Raw genomic sequence first — 19,503 nt, 5'->3', positions numbered from 1 at the left:
ATTAGTAATAGAAAATAAATTAAATTGACTAAAGAACGGGTAACTGTAGTGTGACGTTAAGTCGTAGTGTAGGGTAGTATTTTCAAACTGAAGTGATACTTTAACCCTTTACCAGGCTGACAGTTCAAAAATTACAATCGAATGTCAGTCTTACTGATCGAAAATAGAACCCAAATTTGAAGGAAAATAAATATACCTTAGCCTGGTAAAGGGTTAAAGTGTGAAAACTCATAGGATTATAGTTCGTTTTTTTTAGCATTAGAAAGAACTTGCAAGAAGGTAAGCGATCTTGGCATGTCTTTTAATTGAAAAACGCTTTTTAAAAATCAAAAACTATTACTTATGAAAGCAGAAGAATATAAATGATCGTATTAGATTCATAATTGTTACATATTAGCCGTAACTTATTTTTAAATTGTGTTTTTCAATTAAAAGACACATCCAGATTGTTTACCTTATTTCTAATGCTAAAAAAAACGAAGTATAAGAGATTTCATTTCATTTATTCATGCTAAATAATACAGGTGTACAAAACTATACACATCATATTATGAAACCCGGCAGAAAACTTATTTGCTAGAACTTAAATACTAAATGTGACGTTATCTATGGAAAGGGACCTTATTGTCGATGGCGTTTACGCCATTATTAATGATGCTCTGTTATAAATACAATGCCGCGCGACGCTGTGCGGCGTAATCGCCATCGACAATAAGGTCCCTTTTCATAGATAAGGCCCAGATTATCCTAATTACAATAAATAAAAAACAACGGGTTGCATTCCGGGAGTGCCGACAGAAGTGAAAACTCAATGACTAGTCCAAAATGTCTGCAGCTCTATGTATAATTGACCCATCCTCCTTTCTATTGAAAAACTTTAGTTCCAGTTCCAGTCAGTGAGCTTGTTTAAAATTCGAAATTCAAATTTGTAGCGTTAATTGTTTAAAATTCGAATAGAAATTGTAAAGTTACCTTGCAGACCTCGCATAAATATATTTGGTCATGATATTTCGAGTTTTATTCACCAGTACTAGAGTTCACTTTTATTAGCGATTTCATCACGATGTAGCTTTATTGAATTATATTTGAGTGATATAAAGTTAGAATGTAACTGTGAGATCCTCGTATTTCAACCCGTACAAGATAAGAACCTTTTTCATGTAATGTCATTGAGTTTTTCTTTATTGATTTAAATGCCATCTAAATGAGTGGCTATCTAAACGTTACGGTCACGTGATCGCGTTACGCTGTCTCGAGTTTATCATTTTTTCCCCACCTCAGAAAGTGCCCAGCGCCGCTAAAGAAGTTTTCACTTCAATAAATAACAATATAAAGAAAACTTATGCACACTGAACATCTTTGTCGCTGAAAAACTCTTCTATACGGTAGTAACGTTTGTCTATTAGTGTGTTTGTGTGGTAGTGTCATTGGGTGTTAGTGGTTGTTGTGTGTGTTGTTTGTATATTTTCACCACACCAGCTCGGAAAGGTTTACTTTGCACCTCAAAAACTGATAGCAAAGTTGCATTTTATTCACATGTGAGGCAAAGTAATCAAATGCAAATTTTGAGTTGTTTTCTTAAGTTTGCTGGTAGAATTTACTTTTAAATGATGATTTAGGATGATAAATATTTAATAACATTCATTTGGATTTGATTTGGTTTGATATTTTTCATTTAATATTTGCTTCGGGTTGGTGTGGTGAAAAATTTTGTGTTTCATTCGGGGGCAAATTTTGTTTAACCCTCGTGCTTTGAAACCCTCGCAACGCTCAAGATTCCATTTTTTGAACCACTCGCTAAGCTCGTGGTTCAATTTTGGAATCTTTCGCTTGCTCGGGTATCAATATTAGCACGAGCGGTTAAACAACAACTTTGCCCCCTTGTAAAACAAATAACTATTGTGTTTTCGTCGTTTTTAATGCCTGGGACACAAGGAGATAAACAAAAAAGCCTATCGTAGAAGATGACTTACCGATCTGGGAGGATATGTACCGCATCCGGGAGCAGACCACCTCCAACACTGGCCCCTCGTCCCCTCCGAGTAGTTGCAGCGCATCCACAATGAACAGGGACACTGATTGCACGCTTTTTCGCACTTTCCATCTGACAATAAAAAAAAACGGTTTATTTCATAATTTTAGACCCAGTAGTTTCAGAAATAATGGGGGGGGGGGGAGAGACAGACGTACGAGTGGTCCTATAAGGGTTCCGTTTTTTCCTTTTGAGGTACAAAACCCTAAAAAGGTTGCATTATACACGGTGGCTAAAAAATAACTGCATTCCCGTTGCCAGGGAGGTTTTGGGATTATACTGAGCAACTTTACCCCGAAACCGCGAAATCCTTTTTCTTTTTCTTTGGAGGAAAAAAGTTACTACCTGTAGTTACTTTTGAAGATTATAAAATTTCAAATTAAAAAAAAACCGGCCAAGTGCGAGTCGGTTTCGCGCACGGAGGGTTCCGTACCATTACGCAAAAGACGGAAAAATAATCACGTTTGTTGTACGGTTAAATATGTATTATATTCTGTTTTTAGTATTTGTTGTTAATTATAGCGGCAACAGAAATACGTCATCTGTGACAATTTCAACTGCCTAGCTATCACGGTTCATGAGAAATAGTCTGGTGACAGACGGACAGCAGAGTCTTAGTAATAGGGTCCCGTTTTTACCCTTTGGGTACAGAACCCTAACAAAGTTCCCCGCCGCGTCTGTCTGTTTGTTTGTATGTTCGTGAAAAACTCTAAAACTACTAAACGGACATGCGGTTTTCACCTATCGATAGAGTGATTCTTGAGGAAGGTTTAGGTGTATAATTGTTAACCCGTGCGAAGCCGGGGCGGGGTGCTAGTAATTTTTAATTTAATAGTTATACAGGGCGTTTTTTGAACAATCAGCCATATTGTGCGAGGTGATTATAAAGGCCATCCTGAACCACTTTTTCTATGGGACCAACTCCGAAATCTCAAAAAGTTATTTGACCGTTTCATACATTTTGGTCGAGTGGATGCCGACGTTTTCTATGGGAAGGCACAATTTATTTTTGGGTTTTCGGGGTTGGTCCCACAGATAGAGTTGTTCAGTATGGCCTACCTAATCACCTCGCACAATAGGCTAGTTGTTCAAAAAATGCCCTGTATAAGATGTAGTAATAGTAGTGACTAACCTGCGCGAGAGCACGTCCCATTTCTCCGCGGTCGTAATGATGATCTGCCCCCTGTTCAGCAGCTTGTGGTCTGTCGCCGTCTCACCAGTTAGTTGCACCACCTGTTCAAAAACATTCTACTGTTGTAGTGCATCGTAGGGAATAATACGCGAAACTCTGCATAGGGGGCGCCAGTACCACAAGCGGCCACCATTCTGTTAACATTTTAGTCCACTATCACTCTAGCAACATGTCCCGCCCAACTCCATTTTAATTCGGTAATGACGAAACCCACGTCTTGCACCGAGGTGCGCCGACGGATCTACACATTCCTTACTCGATCCACAGAATAAATAATAGTACGTACGTACAGAAAGGACACTTCCTACAAACCCGAAGTTTGACAGCGGTTCAGGGTCGAATCATGCTATCCCTTTCTAATATATGGCACTATCCCTTTCGGATATTTAGGGTTGTCAAAATTCAAGCCATTATCTTATCTGTGGTCGTGCACGCAAAGGGACGTGACAATGAGGGGGGGAGGGGTCAAAATTTGTGTGATGTAGAAGAAGATTTTTGTATAGTTAGCAATGTGTGACTGACCTTAAGGTTGAACCCGTCAGGCGTGGCGAACTTATGGTACCAGTCAGAGAACACGATGTCGGCCAGCGCGTCCTTGGGCAGCAGATACACGACTCTGCCCGCGGCGTTGCTCGCCAGCAGCCGCAGTAACGCCAGCTCGGCCATCACCGACTAGTTAGCTAATAGCAATGTGTGACTGACCTTAAGGTTGAACCCGTCAGGCGTGGCGAACTTATGGTACCAGTCAGAGAACACGATGTCAGCCAGCGCGTCCTTGGGCAGCAGATACACGACCCTGCCCGCGGCGTTGCTCGCCAGCAGCCGCAGTAACGCCAGCTCGGCCATCACCGACTAGTTAGCTAATAGCAATGTGTGACTGACCTTAAGGTTGAACCCGTCAGGCGTGGCGAACTTATGGTACCAGTCAGAGAACACGATGTCGGCCAGCGCGTCCTTGGGCAGCAGATACACGACCCTGCCCGCGGCGTTGCTCGCCAGCAGCCGCAGTAACGCCAGCTCGGCGATCACCGACTAGTTAGCTAATAGCAATGTGGTACCGACCTTAAGGTTGAACCCGTCAGGCGTGGCGAACTTATGGTACCAGTCGGAGAACACGATGTCAGCCAGCGCGTCCTTGGGCAGCAGATACACGACTCTGCCCGCGGCGTTGCTAGCCAGCAGCCGCAGTAACGCCAGCTCGGCCATCACCGACTAGTTAGCTAATAGCAATGTGTGACTGACCTTAAGGTTGAACCCGTCAGGCGTGGCGAACTTATGGTACCAGTCAGAGAACACGATGTCGGCCAGCGCGTCCTTGGGCAGCAGATACACGACCCTGCCCGCGGCGTTGCTCGCCAGCAGCCGCAGTAACGCCAGCTCGGCGATCACCGACTAGTTAGCTAATAGCAATGTGGTACCGACCTTAAGGTTGAACCCGTCAGGCGTGGCGAACTTATGGTACCAGTCGGAGAACACGATGTCAGCCAGCGCGTCCTTGGGCAGCAGATACACGACTCTGCCCGCGGCGTTGCTAGCCAGCAGCCGCAGTAACGCCAGCTCGGCCATCACCGACTAGTTAGCTAATAGCAATGTGTGACTGACCTTAAGGTTGAACCCGTCAGGCGTGGCGAACTTATGGTACCAGTCAGAGAACACGATGTCGGCCAGCGCGTCCTTGGGCAGCAGATACACGACTCTGCCCGCGGCGTTGCTCGCCAGCAGCCCCAGTAACGCCAGCTCGGTGATTACAGACTAGTTAGCAAATAGCAATGTGGTACCGACCTTAAGGTTGAACCCGTCAGGCGTGGCGAACTTATGGTACCAGTCGGAGAACACGATGTCCGCCAGCGCGTCCTTGGGCAGCAGATACACGACCCTGCCCGCGGCGTTGCTCGCCAGCAGCCGCAGTAACGCCAGCTCGGCGATTACAGACTTGCCGGAGCCGGATGGAGCGCCGACGAACACGTTGTCGTCCGTGTTGTAGACCGCGTTGAACACCTGGACAGTGAAATCATCATTAACTAAGCTATAAAATAAATTAATAGTTTAAAAAAACACTAGAAAAACACGCTTTTATCTAAACACAGCTATGATACGATGTTCCATCATGAAGTTTCAGTTCATATCTTCCGGCTCCATCATCTGATCAGTTCTACAGTACCATATTATTGTATTGTCATCAGATCTACATACAGCTGCCAATTTACATGACGCTACGATCCTTGGAAGATGGTTAAATAAGTTACCTTAGATTCCATTACATAGTTACATACAGGTCGACCTAATAAAAGCGTGTTAATATGGGATTTGGCCTTAGAGCATTTAATAACTCGACGAATGACGACCAGTCTGGCCTAGTGGGTAGTGACTCTGCCTGCGATGCCGATGGTCCTGGGTTCGAATCCCGGTAAGGGCATTTATTTGTGTGATGAACGCAGATATTTGTTCCTGAGTCATGGTTGTTTTCTATGTATGTATGTATTTATAATTTATTTAATTTCAATAAATATCAAATAATATAAGAATTTATAAGTATGTTTATATCGTCGCCTAGTACCCATAGTACAGTCGCCATCAGATATATCGGAGCGGCCGAGGTGCTCACAAATATCTGAACACGCCTCTATTGTCAAGGCGGTAGAGTGCGTGTTCATATATTTTTGAGCACCTCGGCCGCTCCCATATATCTGATGGCGACTGTACAAGCTATGCTTGGTTTGGGGCTAGGTCGATCTGTGTAAGATGTCCCCAATATTTAAAAAAATCTGGAGTCGCCTTTAAGGGCTTACCCCTCTGCCGAAAACCTTGCATAATTGTGCAAGCTTTTGTATGGACTGACATGGCTATTTGTACGTTACGTACAAATCATGTAGAAATAGCAAAATATTTGACGTCCGCCCGCAAAAATCGGCAGACTGTTTTGTACACAAAATGACAGCCATGACGTCTCCAGTTACTAAATGCTGTAAGGATTTTGCATAATAGAGGGGTTACCCTCATCTGGCAGAATAATTTTTGTCAGAAATACACTTCGCATAACACGTATCGCAGAAAAACTTTATATAATAGTAATTTCGCATAATAATCATTTGGCAGAATTTTCGAAGTGGGTTAGGTTTGGGTTTCCTGCCAAATAATATTATGCGAAAATAAATTCTGCGAAGTATTATTATGCGAAAAGCAGTATGCCAAAAGTATTTCTGTCAAATTATATTTCTACCAAGTAACATTATGCAATACAAAATTCTAATAAACAACATTCTGCGACATGCGCCTTTGTCAAAAAGATTGCACCATACCTTTGGCCTAGTCCCGAGTAGGTGGCGTTACTTTTTGATATTTAACAAATTTAACACAGTATATTAGAGAAAAAATAAGGATCAAAGTCAAATGGCGTTCTAAAAGTTTTAATCTTCTGTCAAAAGATGGCAGTAAATTTACTGTGGCTACATAATTTGATAATCCGCCTCTATTTCAAATTCTCTTTGGTTTGTTAAAGATTACATACCTGTGTTTGCACTGGGTTGAACTGCTTGAAAGTCTCTTTGTACAATTCCTCAAATTTAGGGTTCCGCAGAGCGGAGACAGGCAAAGGTTGGAGGTCCAACAGCTCGGTAGGTGGCAGATTCTTCTCGGGCAAGATCAGATGTTGGAAGGAGACGGGTAGCTGTGTCTCTGCTGCTATCCATCTGGTAACAAAAAATAATTCACCAACTTCAAACTTCATCATTTATTCAGCAAATAGGCCACAAGGGCACTTTTACACGTCAACAATGGATTTACATACAAGCAAAAATAATAACAAAACATCAAACATTTTATAAAATACAACTATAGTTAGTTTTTTTAGCATTAGAAATAAGGTAAACAATCTTGATGTGTCTTTTAATTGAAAAACACATTTTAAAAATAAGTTACGACAAATATGTAACAATTATGAATCTAATACGATCATTTATATTCTTCTGCTTTCATAAGTAATAGTTACTGATTTTTAAAAAGCGTTTTTCAATTAAAAGACATGTCAAGATCGCTTACCTTCTTTCAAGTTTTTTCTAATGCTAAAAAAAACGAAATATAACTGTAACTAGCAATTCAAACTAAACACAAGTTGCAAGAGTTACATTATACGAAACATTAACTTAGTCTGATATTATAATTAGAAATATTAGAAACATTGAAACATTATACGAAACATTAACTTAGTCTGTAGTCTTTATGTAATGTATTTTTAACTGTTTACTTAGAAATAAAATACAGATATAGATGTAAAAAAATAAGCTTTAGAAATAAGTTTACATAATTCTTAAATGTATTAATAGATAATTCACTTAGTCTGATATTATAATTAGAAATATTAGAAATACTGAATTTTTTCACCTGTCAGATACGACTCTAAGGAAGTACTGCGGCGGAAGAGGCTCGAACACTGGCACGAACAGTTTCACCTAAAACAAAAAAAAAAACACATAAATAAATAAATAAAAATAAATAGATATTATAGGACATTCTTACACAGATTGACTAAGTTCCACAGTAAGCTCAAGAAGACTTGTGTTGTGGGTACTCAGACTCAGAGAATATACAATACAATACAATACAAATACTCTTTATTGCACACCTCAATAAAAGAAGACAATACAAAAGAAAACAGAAATACAGGCAGAGGTAAACAACAGGCGGTCTTATCGCTAAAAAGCGATCTCTTCCAGACAACCTTTGGGTAGCGGAAATTAATAAATTTACATATGTCAGTAGGTGTTGCAAATGCAATGAAAGAAACTTATCACTAAATACATCGAAAACAGACAAATTACCATGCAAAAAATAAAAATAAACAGAATAAAAATACATAAACATACTTACATAGACATACATAAATAAATACATATATTGTATATAATATAATATAATATAGCAGTGCCAGCCATAGAGAAAGAGTAACCAGATAAAAGTATTAAGGAAGAGATAAGAAATGGAGTTTAAGTAGTCTCTTAAAAGAGTTAGGAGACAAATACTTAAATACATAGAAAACACCCATGACTCAGGAACAAATATCTGTATCAACATACAAATAAATGCCCCTACTGGGATTCGAACCCAGGACCATCGGCTTCGCAGGCAGGGTCACTACCCACTAGGCCAGACCGGTCGTCAAAACACATCAATGGACTAACCCCCTTATTCATAAACGTTTACTAAAGTTGACAAGCCGTTAATAATCGTTTGTCCCTTTCCATCATACCAATACGTCGGAAAGGGATATATTACTAATAATATAAGGGCTGATTTAGACGGCGCTCGAACTCGCATGCGATTTTAGTTATATTGCGGACTGTTGGTTACGTCCAATTCCATCGACCGATCAAAAACCGCAATGTAATGAAACTCGCATGCGAGTTCTAGCATCGTCTAAATGAACCCTTAGTTGAATACCGTTCGAAAAATGGACCCCTAACATAAGCGGTAATGTAAAGCAGTTAGGATGTTTAAATTATAAATGAAAATGCTTAATATTAAACAAAATTAAATTAAAGTTACCACCATAAGCAATAAGATGTACTTAAGTTAACAATTAATTAGGCAATTAGCTTCTACCCATCAATGTTTTAAGGGAGTTCCCTCTGCCAACAAACTGTCCTGCAGTTTGACAGAAGAAAAAAATCTATAAAATAGGGTTTATTTCATCTGAATAAATATTTTTAGGGTTCCATACCTCGAAAGGAAAAAACGGAACCCTTATAGGATCACTCGTCCGTCAGTCTGTCCGTCTGTCACAGCCTATTTTCTCGCAAACTACTGGACCAATTAAGTTGAAATTTGGTTCACATATGTAAATTAGTGACCCAAAGATGGACATGTTTTTTATAATTTTAAAATACATAATTTTTTTTATAATTTTAAAAACAAAAAATACTTCTTTACCTATAGATGACAGAAAACCTATTAGAAATGTGTAGTCAAGCGTGAGTCGGACTTATGTACGGAACCCTAGAAACGCGAGTCCGACTCGCACTTGCCCGGTTTTTTTATACAATATTAGTTACCGTGTGCTCGTCCTTGCAGTACTTCTCCTTGAGCAGCAGGAACTCGTGGTGCAGCACCACCTCGGAGTCCACGTCCTCCACCAGGATCCAGAACGCCTCCGACTGACCGTGGATCTGTTAACATAATAGCTAGTTATGCGCGCTTAATGCCGCGCCACGATGTGACCCGACCGGATGGTACAAGTTCGATCGGTTAATCCGTGTACTTAATTCATCTCTTTTTTGTATTAGCTGTGTAAAATGTGTGTAATCTATTTTTCGGTTTATTTTATGTTTCTTTACTTATTTTTTTGTCTGTTACCTTCCGTGATTATTTCTCACTTGATGGTCTAATCGGAAGATCAGCGCTGGAAGTCGCCAGCAACATGCTGAGATGGGACCATTTTGTGACACTTTATTTTTCACTATGTTTTTTCTATGTATGTCTGTTGTCTGTGTGTTTACGAATAAAAAACTATTCTATTCTATTCTAATACACCATAATGGATAACGCCAATTCTCGGGATTAGTTGCCAAGCGGACCCCAGGCTTCCCTGAGCCGTGGCAAAAAGCCGGGATAATGTGAGGGTGATGATGAAATGGATAGAAACACAGGTTGGTCACACATTTTCATTCGAATTTTTCTCGACCGAACACGTACGAAAACGCACATAAGTGTTATGTGTGAACGTCACGCCTATCGTGCGGGGTGCGCATCATGAACCTTGTAAGAATGCACGAAGGTTGGCTGGTAGAGAATGCCTTATGGCATTAAGTGCGCCTTTTGCACTTTAAGTTAACTTTTGTGCAATAAAGATTAAATAAATAAATAAGGTTAATATTGAGTCGTAGCTGCGCGCGTCGTTTGAAGTTTTTCTGGCGGTCAAACTGTTAAAAGTAGTATGGGAGAAGCACTTATTTTTAATGATTTTTCCTAGATATGGATAGATTTTGTTAAGAGCCGTTGAGGACAGCTAACAGATTCCGTGACGCTACGCAAAAACAGTCTTGGAGACCTTCCCTAACTGTTTAATTATCTCCGATTAGACTTAACAGATTTTTGAAAAAATGTACAGCCAATTTTGTCAGAGACATTTTTAAATATCAATGTCAAACTAAATTGTCAATAATATACCTTTTCATCCCAATGGAAGTCAGGCGTGATGGTAAGCTGCACTCGTAGCGTGCTTCTCGTAATCGGTTGTATGTGTGTGGACAGCTCTAGTTTCGGAAACTGGTGGACGTATTTGTGTATCATTTTGCCGAGTTTCGGCGCTCGGACCAGCTCTCCTATCTCGTTGGGGCCGAGCTCGTAGAGTTTCTCCCAGGGGAAGTTCTTTTTTTCGAGTTTCTTTATCACCTGTGAAAAACAGTTACAAGTTAAACGAAGAGAGGCATTAGGGTCTCCCTACATACCTATATCGACGCAGAATCGGCAAAAGCCATCGCCTGCCGATGCATAGACGTCTTTTTTAAAATCGTTTGTTGCAAACCAGTTCATTTATTGCACACTTTTTCGCTTTTATTGCGCAGGCAGACCTTTTTTTCAATTTATATTTTTTATTCAATGGGGGAGGCCTATGTTCAGCAGTGGACGTCTTATGGCTGAGATGATGATGATGATGATTCAAAAAAATTTTCATTTTATACATCAGTAGATATACAATTACAGATAAGATTAGATATAATATGTAAATAAATATTACAATTTTGGCTGCAATTATGGCTTCTATCGGCTTTTGCCGAATCAGCGTCGGTATAACGTGGGGAGACCCTTAGAGTCAACTAGATATTATGCAATATGTTTTCGTTTGTCACATTTAGGAGAGAGATGCAAAAAGCGCAAATAAGAAATAAAATGTGCCAGGATGACTGCTTTGACAGTATGGTTATTGTACAGCTTGTAGCTTATATTAGAAATGTCAGCATTATAGACCCATTTTTTTTTATTACAGAACATTTTTACACAAATTGACTGAGCCCCACGGTAAGCTCAAGAAAGCTTGTGTTGTGGGTACTCAGACAACGATATATATAATATATAAATACTTAAATACATAGAAAACAACCATGACTCAGGAACAAATATCTGTATCATCATACAAATAAATGCCCTTACCAGTATTCGAACCCGGGACCATCGGCTTCATAGGCAGGGTCACTACCCACTAGGCCAGCCCGGTCGTCAAATTACATAAATAAATTTATAAAGTGCCATTATTTATAAAGTGTACTGTACACATAATCTGGGGTCTACCAAGAAACAAGAAAATACAAATTTTGTTATCTAACCTCTCTATCACTCTTGCATATTCGAGCGATAAAGAGGCAGATAACTAAATTTAGATTTTCGCGTTTCCCGGTAGGCCCTTGTTAACAAACCGCCTTGATATATCAATGTCATATTTTATTGTCTGTGAAAACTTGTCAAAAAACAGTTTAAGGCACAGTATGTATATATATATATATATATAAGTTAATCTATGGTTTACTAGCTAGCTAGCTTAGCCACTCAACCGTCCGGCCCGCGAGGCTGTTTTCCTGTCAACCGTCCGGGGTGTTTTAGCGACGCACGCCCCGCGCAGCGCATTCACAACTTTCTACAAAAATTATAACTACACTGCCATCAAATTTTTTTTAAAGCTATTTAGTTAGGCTACGTTGTCGCATCAAGAGAATTAGTAAATAATGCCGAAATATTCCGTTAGATGGCTCTGAAATCAAATCTTTCTTCCACCCCTTTGGATAGTAAGGTTCCCGCGGACGGTTAAGAGCATATTTTTTTCGGATACTATGCTATCGTCGGACGGTCAAGTGGTTAGTAGTCCTGCACTTTGGCAGCAGAACATTGCAGCAATACCCAATATTGGTCAATAACAAATATAATAAATAAGGTTTACCTCTTCAGGCATCTTTCGGAACTGTCTAAGCGGTGACATGGACTGCCACATGCGTCGGTCCACCATCTTGCAGAGAGCCAGCGTCTTGTCCACCAACTGGGCCCAGCCTGTCAAATAATGTTAGTTCAGTCATTATAGATTTTGACCTGTGAATAATCAGTTCTTGGATTTATTTTTTCGTAGGTCCCTCGGGGGGGTCGCTGGGAGTGTAAATTCAAAAAGTAGACTGAATCAGGCTCCTGTGTATATTCGAAAAACGGTTTTCTTGAATAACTCGGCCATTTTTGATTTCACAGTAAAACCGTGAGCACATAAATGGTAGGAAATTTGATTCTCTACAAGTTTGGTCCTCACAATTTTTCTTCTAGGATCGATATTTTGGAAATTAAATTTGAAAAAAGCGACTTTTATTTTCAGCGCGAGCGTTTATTTTCAACTTTACGGCATGAATGAAGAGGACTTAAAATTTAATTTCCAAAATATCGATCCTAGAAGAAAAATTGTGAGGACCAAACTTGTAGAGAATCAAATTTCCTACTATTTATGTCCTCGCGTGGCGTAGCTAGCATGGGTGGCACCCGGTGCGGAAATTGTGGGTGTCACCCCAAAATTCAATCAAAATTGTAAAATATATTTAAAAAGAGTAAATGTAATTTGTGTTAAAGCTCAGGATTTACTCCATCGTTTTCATTTTACGAATTTTTATAGGTGGCACTACTGATGTTCACGGTCGGGTGTCACCCCTAAATGGGTGACACCTGGGGCGGACACCCCCCTAGCTACGCTACTGTGTACAGAATGTAGTGCATAATTGTTTCCCTTCGTATCAGTACTTCTTGTACCGAGACTGACTGAAATAGCAAGACACGTTCGTAAGTTTCCGTGAAAATACGAAAGAAAATAATTATACACTACATCTGTATGTACGTACCTCTGTGCAGCACTATCTCGAAGATGGCCCGGAGCAGGCGACTGGCGGACTGGGTAACGTAAACCATGTCCGCCATTAGGGCAAAGCCTTCTAGTTTCAACTGTATGTATGTATAGTTGTATGTACGTACCTCTGTGCAGCACTATCTCGAAGATGGCCCGGAGCAGGCGACTAGCGGACTGAGTAACGTAAACCATGTCCGCCATTAGGGCAAAGCCTTCTAGTTTTAACTGTATGTATGTATAGTTGTATGTAGATACCTCTGTGCAGCACTATCTCGAAGATGGCCCGGAGCAGGCGACTGGCGGACTGAGTAACGTAAACCATGTCCGCCATTAGGGCAAAGCCTTCTAGTTTCAACTGTATGTATAGTTGTATGTACGTACCTCTGTGCAGCACTATCTCGAAGATGGCCCGCAGCAGGCGACTGGCGGACTGAGTAACGTAAACCATGTCCGCCATTAGGGCAAAGCCTTCTAGTTTCAACTGTATGTATGTATAGTTGTATGCACGTACCTCTGTGCAGCACTATCTCGAAGATGGCCCGGAGCAGGCGACTGGCTGACTGGGTAACGTAAACCATGTCCGCCATTAGGGCAAAGCCTTCTAGTTTCAACTGCGATATGTACGCTTGTAGCAGCACGTTCACTTTGGCTGACGGCTCTTCTATACTTTCCTTTATTGGGATTGGTACCTGAGAACAAAAACATATTGGTAAATTCTACATATATACATACATATAATCAAGCCTATTTCCCGGAGGGGTAGACAGAGACCACAGATTTCCACTTGCTACGATCCTGAGCTGATATACCTCTTTCGCTTCCTTCACTTTTATAATATGCCTTATACGCGCTCGCCGGTTTAGGGTGCTCTTGACCTGGCCTTTCTTCAGAATTTCCCCGATTTGATCAGAGAAAGTCCGTCGAGTGCTACCCCTTCCAACTCCTCCTACTTCTCCGTTATACATTCTCTTTGTTAGCCTTCTTTCATTAATTCTTTCCACATTCATTCATTTATTCATATTTCATTAATTCTTCATTCCACATTGATTCATTCTATTGCCAAATTCTGGTCCTATCCAACCGCATTTGTTTATCGAGTGAAGCAAGTAAATCAAGACCTTATGATCAAGGGGTGCAGTTTAATGTTATTTATAACTCCCTCTGTAAGGAGACTGTGACTGTGTGTGTGTGTGTGTGTGTGTGTGTGTGTGTGTGTCTGTGACTGTTACAAACAGCAACACTCCTAACTGTACATCGGTGGACCTTATCAGGGATGTTGCGAACATCCGTATCCGCGGAACATCCGCATCCGCGGAACATCCGCATCCGCATAAAATCGATACGAAGCATCCGCATGATGCGGATGTCGTCCAAGTCGGTAACAGGAACGTATTAGCGGCGGCGCCGGCGGCGTAAGTGCTAAGTAATTTCGTTATTAATTATTTTATATGTATAACGAAATCGTCTAGATCCCGAAAAGTCGGCCAAGTTACTGTTTATTAAATAAAACGCACTTATATTCTTGCTCAAATACTAAACGTTTCTTTTTTTAAATAAAAAATGCTAAAAATGTAACATTTTACGTTTTTTAAGTACCAAATCTTGACATCCGCATCCGCATCCGCGAATGTGAGGTTTTAAATATCCGCATCCGCGGATGTCAAATAATCTGCATCCGCAACATCCCCGGACCTTATTACAAAAGGCATATGGTCCACGGATATACAGTTGAGTGTGGGCGATGGTACCTGCAAGTAACAATTTATTGGGGAATTAATGACATTTAGAATGTGTGGGATGAAATTTAACATGGGTCCCATTTCACATTTATGTTTTGTTGGGATTTTTACTCTGGACTATGAACAGTTCAATATCTCCCAGCGTTGGTTTTAGCAGCTGGTTGTAGGACTGCATAGTTTCTTAAGTGCAGTAGAATACTAACTTGGCAGGTAAATAGCTACTCTTACACTTATGTGGCTAATTGATGCTGTAGCCGACTAAAATATGAAATAAACTTACTCGTTCCATCAGCTTATGTAACTCCAGTTTCTCCTCTTCCCTAACGGTTATATTCCTGAACTCAGCCGACAGGGAGAACACTCTGAACAGCTCAATCTCTCCCAGCGTTGGTTTTAGCAGCTGGTTATAGGACTGCATAGTTTCTTAAGTGCAGTAGAAAACTAACTTGGCAGGTAAAAAGCTACTTTTACACTTATGGGTCTAATTGATGCTGTAGCCGACTAAAATATGAAAAAAAACTTACTCGTTCCATCAGCTTATGTAACTACAGTTTCTCCTCTTCCCTGACAGTTATATTTCTGAACTCAGCCGACAGAGAGAACACTCGGAACAGCTCAATCTCTCCTAGCGTTGGTTTTAGCAGCTGGTTATAGGACTGCATCGTTTCTTAAGTGCAGTAGATAACTAACTTGGCAGGTAAAAAGCTACTTTTACACTTATGGGGCTAATTGATACTGTAGCCGACTAAAATACGAAAAAAACTCACTCGTTCCATCAGCTTATGTAACTCCAGTTTCTCCTCTTCCCTAACGGTTATATTCCTGAACTCAGCCGACAGGGAGAACACTCGGAACAGTTCAATCTCTCCCAGCGTTGGTTTTAGCAGCTGGTTGTAGGACTGCATCGTTTCGTAGGTACAGTAGAAGTGGGATGCGATGCGGCCGAGCTCGGTGGGTTGGAAGTGGCCGGATTTACGCTCGTATTTGATAAGACCGGCTCTGCAAGATGTAGAGGGATTAAATACAGTATAAATACTAGAGCAATGAGTACTCTACTTGAATCATGGGTCCAAAAATATGAATAAAATCTTGAAAGTAAAGCTTAGTAATGACTTTCAAGGAAAAATATAGCGAACCTGATCGGTCCAGCCGCTTTTGAGTTTTGGCAAATAATCTATTTTGACGGACGGGTAACTACGGAACCCTACACTGAGCATGGCCCGACATGCTCATGCAGGTCACCCAACGCCTCCCCCCCACGCCCTCAGCACACCCTCCCTCGAGGACTTTTAGTATGTAAAACTACACGAATTATTTCCGCAGATTTTTTTAATTTTGTTGAGCTATAATAATCTTAATGTTTATAATATATAACATATATATTTCATTGAACAAGGAATCTGAATGCACTGACATCTTTTATTTTTTAACAACTTCTCATAACTGTGTTCTATGCAAATAAAATTCTTTGAATCTTTGAAAGTTTTGAAACCATTCTTCTTCCTTCTTCCTGGCGTTATCCCGGCATTTCACCACGGCTCATGAGAGCCTGGGATCCGCTTGACAACTAATCCCATGATTTGACGTAGGCACTAGTTTTTACGAAAGCGACTGCCATCTGACCTTCCAACCCAGAGGGTAAACTAGGCCTTATTAGGATTAGTCCGGTTTCCTCACGATGTTTTCCTTCACCGAAAAGCGACTGGTAAATATCAAATGATATTTCGTACATAAGTTCCGAAAAACTCATTGGTACGAGCCGGGGTTTGAACCCGCGACCTCCAGATTGCAAGTCGCACGCTCTCACCGCTAGGCCACCAGCGCGTTTTGAAACCATTATTTCCATAATTCTTTGTTGCTGTCATGATGCCAATTGTAGGTAGCAGTCTCTTTGGTCAAGAGGAGTATAACTACAACACGAAGTGAAACATAACATGTTAATAGGTACATACTTGTCTAGTAAACTGGCGGCGGTGTGTATCAGATCAGCTCTGTGCAGCTCCAGAAGATTGTCTTCCTGCTTCTTTTCCGGTGATATACCGTATAACGCCGGCTCCCGAAGCATCCGAATGTATAGATACGTGTATCCTATGGGAAATAATATAGAGTCAGACCGTGAATAACCTGCAGCGATTTTGATGGACCTTATTAGACTATATATTTGACGCCTTTGATAGGAACTGGTGGGAGACGGGTCAAAACCGGGATACATGGAAAGGGAGGAGGGAGGCCTTTGCCCAGCAGTGGGACACTCTAGGCTCATATAAATATAATATTTAAAACTTTCGCGTTTTGAACACATATTAACTCATATTTATAGACCTATCGCGATTTTTTTAAATATTATTAACGACCAGTGAAACCTGTGTCGAAATGTCGGTAAATAAAGGTAAAATAAATTCGCGATAGACCCGTCTATAAATGTAAGTTAATATCGACTATCACTACAGTTAAAGAGAATTTGAAAATAGAGGAATATTATCAAAGTAAATTATGTAGTCCGTACATTTACTTCAAATGATTAACACAGTTAAATGTCAAAAAGTATCGCCATCTACTCGAGAGTAGGCCAAAGTAGGCCGCTTTTACTTTGACAATATTCCTCTAGTCTAAATTCTCTTTGGTATGTGTGTGTGTGTGTGTGTGTGTGTGTGTGTGTGTGTGTGTGTGTGTGTGTGTGTGTATGTGTGTAATATTACCAAGCCATGTAACAGCGTCGCGGACGCTTTGCAATGAACCCCGTACGATTTCAGCGTTAAGCATGTCTATGGGGTCTGTGCGTGTGTGTGTGTATGTGTGTGTGTGCAATCTCACCAAGCCATGTGACAGCGACACGAACGCTCCGCACTGAACCCAGTACGATTTCAGCATTAAGCATGTCTATGGTGTGTGTGTGTGTATGTGTATGTGTGTGACTGTGTGTGTGTGCAATATCACCAAGCCATGTTACAGCGTCACGAACGCTCTGCACTGAACCCAGTACGATTTCAGCATTAAGCATGTCTGTGGTGTGCGTGTGTGTGTGTGTGTATGTGTGTATGTGTGTGTGCGTGTGTGTGTGCGTGCGTGTTTGCGTATGTGCGTGTGTGTGTTGGGTGTTATAGCAAACTCACCAAGCCATGTAACAGCGTTGCGGACGCTCTGCACTGAACCCAGTACGATTTCAGCATTAAGCATGTCTATGGGGTGTGTGTGTAGGTGTGTGTGTGGGCAATCTCACCAAGCCATGTGACAGCGTCTTGAACGCTCTGCACTAAACTCAGTATGATATCTGCATTAAGCATGCCTGTGGTGTGTGTGTGTGTGTGTGTGTGTGTGTGTGTGCGCGCGCGCGCGTGTGTGTGTTGGGTGTTACGGCAAACTCACCAAGCCATGTGACAGCGTCCCGGACGCTCTGCACTGAACCCAGTACGATTTCAGCATTAAGCATGTCTGGGAGTTTCCCCACTAGCTGAGATTCTATCGGTAGCTGCTGGTTCAGGAGAGACAGGTAGTATTGCAGCTCGGAGTGGTTGGTAATCAGGATGCCTGTAAATAAATATACATACATACATCACTGGCTCAGTGACCCAAAGAGGATCTTGGCCTCTGACACAAGAGAGCGCCATTTTGCCCTATTCTGCGCCACTTCAAGCCAATAAATGTAGCTTTTTTTAATCCTAAACAAAATAAAAATTTATTTAAAATCATTATTTTGACGACTGGTCTGGCCTAGTGGGTAGTGACCCTGTCTATGAAGCCGATGGTCTTGAGTTCGAGTCCCGGTAAGAACGTTTATTTGTGTTGACACAAATATTTGTTCCTGAGTCATGGTTGTTTTTCTATTATTTATATATATCATTGCCTTGAGCGCTGGTGGCCTAGCGGTGAGAGCGTGCGACTTGCAATCTGGAGGTCGCGGGTTCAAACCCCAGCTCGTACCAATGAGTTTTTCGGAACTTATGTACGAAATATCATTTGATATTTACCAGTCGCTTTTCGATGAAGGAAAACATCGTGAGGAAACCGGACTAATCCCAATAAGGCCTAGTTTACCCTCTGGGTTGGAAGGTCAGATGGCAGTCGCTTTCGTAAAAACTAGTGCCTACGTCAAATCATGGGATTAGTTGTCAAGCGGACCCCAGGCTCTCATGAGCCGTGGCAAAATGCCGGGATAACGCGAGGAAGAAGATATATATCATTGCCTGTGTGTGTGTGTCCACAACACAAGCCTTCTTGAGCTTGCCGTCGGGCTTAGTAAATTTGTGCAAAAATGTCCTATAATATTTATTTATAATTCGAAATAAATATAATTAAGAAATCGGCCAAGGCGTTTTAGAGATAATTATGTGCATACTGGTTACTGGTGGGCGGGTTTACTAAAGAAACAATTTAAATAGTATTAAAAAAAACAATTGTGACACTATTTACCGAGGATTCACATGTAGAAGAGAGGCCTAAAAAAAGATACCTATACTGCAAAACGTAATTCAAGACCAAAAAAAGTATGACAATGTTGCCACTGCAATAATTTGTTTGTAAAATTGTAAATTCCTTTTGATAAATAATCACGCTAAGATAATTTATTCATTAGTAATTATACTCCTACTATTTAAAAAAGTACTTTTATTTACTTATTCGTACATAACTACAAGACGCGCTAGTAAAAAAGTGGCAACATTTCTTACTTTTTTGGTCT

The 19,503-nt window shown here is 40.8% G+C and overlaps 2 protein-coding genes across 2 annotated transcripts in view; one reads left to right on the top strand and one right to left on the bottom strand.

Moving 5' to 3' along the window:
• LOC134676164 (unextended protein) overlaps positions 1-19,503 on the top strand; it is a 304,119-nt gene that overhangs the window by 98,003 nt on the left and 186,613 nt on the right. The gene's annotated exons all lie outside the window — the stretch shown is intronic.
• LOC134676198 (U5 small nuclear ribonucleoprotein 200 kDa helicase) overlaps positions 1-19,503 on the bottom strand; it is a 67,172-nt gene that overhangs the window by 16,653 nt on the left and 31,016 nt on the right. Inside the window, exons 20-31 of the mRNA XM_063534527.1 lie at positions 18,192-18,353; positions 16,778-16,913; positions 15,593-15,824; positions 13,598-13,775; positions 12,151-12,257; positions 10,386-10,610; positions 9,272-9,385; positions 7,605-7,672; positions 6,733-6,913; positions 5,007-5,222; positions 3,165-3,265; positions 1,974-2,104 (exon numbers count right to left, since the gene is read on the bottom strand). Of these exons, the coding sequence (XP_063390597.1) occupies positions 1,974-2,104; positions 3,165-3,265; positions 5,007-5,222; positions 6,733-6,913; positions 7,605-7,672; positions 9,272-9,385; positions 10,386-10,610; positions 12,151-12,257; positions 13,598-13,775; positions 15,593-15,824; positions 16,778-16,913; positions 18,192-18,353 (1,851 nt within the window). The remainder of the gene's footprint in view (positions 1-1,973; positions 2,105-3,164; positions 3,266-5,006; positions 5,223-6,732; positions 6,914-7,604; positions 7,673-9,271; positions 9,386-10,385; positions 10,611-12,150; positions 12,258-13,597; positions 13,776-15,592; positions 15,825-16,777; positions 16,914-18,191; positions 18,354-19,503) is intronic.

Source organism: Cydia fagiglandana, chromosome 24, assembly GCF_963556715.1.
Source record: "Cydia fagiglandana chromosome 24, ilCydFagi1.1, whole genome shotgun sequence".
In the NCBI taxonomy this organism is placed as follows: Eukaryota; Metazoa; Arthropoda; class Insecta; order Lepidoptera; family Tortricidae; genus Cydia; species Cydia fagiglandana.
The sequence above is the reverse complement of the archived record's forward strand: the minus strand, read 5'-3'. Positions and strand labels throughout refer to the sequence as shown.